Here is a 3963-nt window from a genome sequence, read left to right as displayed (position 1 = left end):
AGGGCACAAAAAAAAGGAACATAAAAAATGAACAAAGAAAGTAAAACAACAAAAGAATAGTTAAAATGACGGATTATAACACACTGAGAAACGAAAATAAGAAAGTAAACGACAGTCAATGATGAAAGAAAATCAAACGACAATGAAAATGTAAAACATGGCAAACTGCTACGAACTAAAAACAACGTTAAAAATAAGGGAAAAAAAAGTATGCATTAAATGACAACAAAACTATCTTACTCAACAACAACGTAACAGAATTGTAATCTTATAAAATATGAACGAAGACCAATTAATATTTTTAAAAATTACTTCTATCAACATAATAAAACAAGATTATTCTGTTAAATCATTAAAACAAGACTGTTCGGTGCCGTTATTCATGTTTTTTTAGGAATGGGCTGAGAGAGAACTATTATTCTAGGAACTTTTCCAGCTTTAAGCTAAAACTATAATACGGTGTCGTATCATCTAGTTCCATGGGGAGCCATTATCGGACAAAAGACAGCTTACTTAAGCTCGATTCGGCGTCGTTTAACAAACCCTAAGTCCATTTCCCTCCTCGGCCCTCTCTCCTTCCTCCTTTATCATTTCTCCCTCCTTCCTTCCCTCCCCCTCTCTCTCTACAGTTTCTAGAGAGAGAAACAGATACAGAGAGAGCGCATTCCAATGGAGTCGGACGAGGGAAAGCTGTTCATAGGCGGAATAGCATGGGACACCACCGAAGAAAATCTCAGGGACTACTTCGGCCAGTACGGCGAGGTCACCCAAACCGTAATCATGCGCGACAAGACCACCGGAAGACCTAGGGGTTTCGGCTTCGTAGTGTTCTCCGATCCTTCTGTGCTCGATACGGTCCTCAACGACAAGCACACAATCGATGGCCGAACGGTTTTGCCTCTTTCCCATCTCAATTTTTGCTTGCATTGACCTATTCGGTGTTTGATTCAAGTTAATTCCAATCTATTGGAATCGATTTTTTTTTTTATTTTTTTGGCGGAATTTCGGCCTCTGTTGTGGTTCTTATCGTGGTTGCTTGCGCTATTTGTAATTACGCTGTTCTCCTGTGATTGGAAATGGAATTCTTTTGCTTTTTCGTCTTACTGTCAAATGAGGTTTTTCGTACTTTTTTTTTTCCAATAATGAAAAGATCCCTTTTTTGCTGGGGCTTTCATCTGGGCATTGTCCTACTGGGACACATTGAGTATAAACTATCGAGATTTTTGTTTTCATATCAAAAGTAAACTGTGGTTCTGAATTCTCTTGAATTCCTTTGTTTAGTGGGTGTGCGTTTATTACTTCAATATGCTTTTTTTCCCCTCTCCAAATACTATCTGAGTTGGACTAATAACACCATTGTTTTAGCGGACACGCTTTCTGGTTTAACTCTTCCTTGATACAATTTTGGTGACTTGTTATAATTGTCCCCCCTGTTTGGCGTTTTTTTTCCTACTTTTAGGTTCTATTTATTTTTATTTTCATATATTTTTGAATGGGTTTGCTTTTTGTTGTGGTCTTGTCATTCATAATTGGCATGACCACTAGCTCAAACGGCATGGAGTAGGTTAGGGCAGAACTTGGGATTGGGAGGGCGCACGCTTGATCCCGCATTGTTTAAAAAAAAAAAAAATTTGAGATTTTCATGTGTACTTGTCTTGGCTGATGTAGTTGATGAGAAAATTTTTAATTAGGAAAACGAAGCACTATATTTGAGAAGACATAGTCTGGGGATGAAGGGAAAAAATTCTTGCTGGGCGCAATGAAAAATATGTGCTAAATTTGGAAAATATGAGGAGAAACATTGGACATCATGTCTTCTACCGTTCTAATTTCTCTGTTTGATATCTAAAAATGAGATATTTTCAATGTTGTGAACCTAGGAATTTTATCAGCTTATGTTAATACAAATTCTGTTGCTGTGGATCCATATGAGTGTCCGTCCCCGTCCCTCTCCCCGGTCCCCCCCACCTTTTGTTTTTGTCCACATGAATATGAATTTTTCTTTCTTTCTTTTAAATTTTAATTTCATTCCACCACCTTTTGTTTTTGTCCACATGAATATGAATTTTTCTTTCTTTCTTTTAAATTTTAATTTCGTTTTTGCATGAGATGGGTAGATATGATTTTAGACTTTTTGCTCATGCCCCCCCTGCTGCTCCTCCTCTTGTTCTTTATTGTTGAATGACAAAATATGGATTCCTTTCACGTGCATCCATATGACAAGTTGACAACATACATGAGTTTATGTTTGCTATGCATATTAAAGTTTCAAACTTTGGTTTCACAGGTGGAGGCGAAAAGAGCTTTGTCAAGAGAAGAACAGCAAACTTCCTCCAAAACGGGAAATTTTTCTTCCAGTAGAGGCTCTGGAGGGGGAGGAAACTTTAAGACCAAAAAAATATTTGTTGGAGGGTTGCCTTCCTCACTGACTGAAGATGGATTTCGTCAGTTTTTTGAAAGTTTTGGCAATGTAACCGATGTAGTTATAATGTATGATCAGAGTACTCAACGGCCTCGTGGTTTTGGTTTCATAACATTTGATAGTGAAGATGCGGTTGATAGAGTACTTTATAAGAACTTCCATGAGCTGAATGGAAAGGCTGTAGAGGTGAAACGAGCCCTTCCTAAAGATGCAAATCCTGGTGGAGGGGGCCGTGGTGGGGGCTACCAAGGTTATTCTGGTGCTAGTACAAATACATTTGACAGTCGAGTAGATGGCAACAGATACATGCAGCCGCAAGCTACTGGTGGTGCTTTCCCTCCATATTCAGGCTATGGTGTACCTGGTTATGGTTATGGAACAGCTAATACTGCAGTTGGTTATGGGGGTTATGGAGGTTATGGTGTTGGTGGTTATGGAAGTTCCAGTACTGGCTTTGGCGGTCCTGGGGGGTCCTATGGAAACCCAAATGCCCCTAATGCTGGCTATGTTAGTGGGGCACCAAGCGCAATAAAAAATAACTGGGGCAGTCAAACTCCCACCGGTTATGGTGCTTCTGGCTATGGAACTACAGCTCCTTGGGGTGCTCCAGGTGGTGGCGCTGCTGCTGCTTCAGCTCCTAGAGGTCAATCACCAAGTGGGACTTCTGGGTATGGGAATCCAGGTTACGGGTATAATAATTATGGTGGAAGTTATGGTCCTTATTCTGGTGCATACGGTGGTTCAGGTGGACGTGCCCCAAATAGCAATGTCAGTGGCGGTGCTGCAGGAGATCAACAAGGAACTGGTGGTGGTTATACAGGAAGTGGCTACGGTGACAACAATGGTAGCTCAGGGTATTCTAATGCAGGATGGAGATCTGACCCTTCACAGGCTGCTAGTGGATACGGTGGTTCTCAGTCCAGGCAGGTTTAGTAGCTGCGATCAAAAGGTTTTGGTTCGTATTGGAGTAAACCTAATGCAGGCAATCTTTTCCCTTTGCTATTGATCGCATGATTGGCGATAGACCTGTTGGATTACTTGATTCTGAGTGGTAGTTGTCCCTTGTAGTTTCTGCTAGTATATTTTGACTAGTATTTATTTTAGTAGAAATATTTGCAAAAATTTGTTTCAAAGTAGCCGCATTTATCTTCAGATTGTTGCTCAGAGTTGTGTGTTTCTTTATACTAATTTTGGATCCCTCATTTCCCCACCCCTCCCCCACCTTTTATTTTTTAATATGTAATGTTAGAGCGAGATGGCTTATAATCGAACTACTTTTTGCATTGCGGTGGGTAGTGATGATGTTTATTATTCCGTACATTGCATGTTAGTTTCTCCTTTGCTCGAAATATGGCCGATGTGTGGCGTAATGTTTTGGGTGATTTTGCTTGCATTTCTGGTTGCTAGATTGTTGCTAATGTCAGTGGTAGTCTGGGAATTTTCTTATTTTTTTTGTTTCCTTTTTTTTTTTTTTTTTGCTTTTCAAATTGAATGGATTTGCGACATTAATAATATTATAAAACTTTGGTCACTTGTTATCA

The 3963-nt window shown here is 39.7% G+C and overlaps 1 protein-coding gene across 1 annotated transcript; it reads left to right on the top strand.

Moving 5' to 3' along the window:
• The first annotated feature begins 567 nt into the window (after positions 1-567).
• On the top strand, positions 568-3709 carry LOC21389394 (heterogeneous nuclear ribonucleoprotein 1). Its single transcript, XM_010094784.2, has 2 exons — positions 568-891; positions 2288-3709. The coding sequence occupies exons 1-2, from the start codon at positions 670-672 to the stop codon at positions 3353-3355; spliced, it is 1290 nt and encodes a 429-aa protein (XP_010093086.1). The 5' UTR covers positions 568-669; the 3' UTR covers positions 3356-3709.
• Positions 3710-3963: the final 254 nt, after the last annotated feature.

The sequence above is a fragment of the Morus notabilis genome, unplaced genomic scaffold (genome assembly GCF_000414095.1).
Source record: "Morus notabilis unplaced genomic scaffold, ASM41409v2 Scaffold267, whole genome shotgun sequence".
Lineage (NCBI taxonomy): Eukaryota > Viridiplantae > Streptophyta > Magnoliopsida > Rosales > Moraceae > Morus > Morus notabilis.
This window is presented reverse-complemented; position numbering and strand designations above follow the sequence as displayed.

What these genes read in the sequence shown, in the direction of transcription:
- LOC21389394 (XM_010094784.2), top strand. Translation starts at nt 670, where the DNA reads ATGGAGTCGGACGAGGGAAAGCTGTTCATAGGCGGAATAGCATGGGAC. An exon ending in ACACAATCGATGGCCGAACG is followed by an intron (nt 892 to 2,287) that starts GTTTTGCCTCTT and finishes TTGGTTTCACAG; the next exon opens with GTGGAGGCGAAAAGAGCTTT.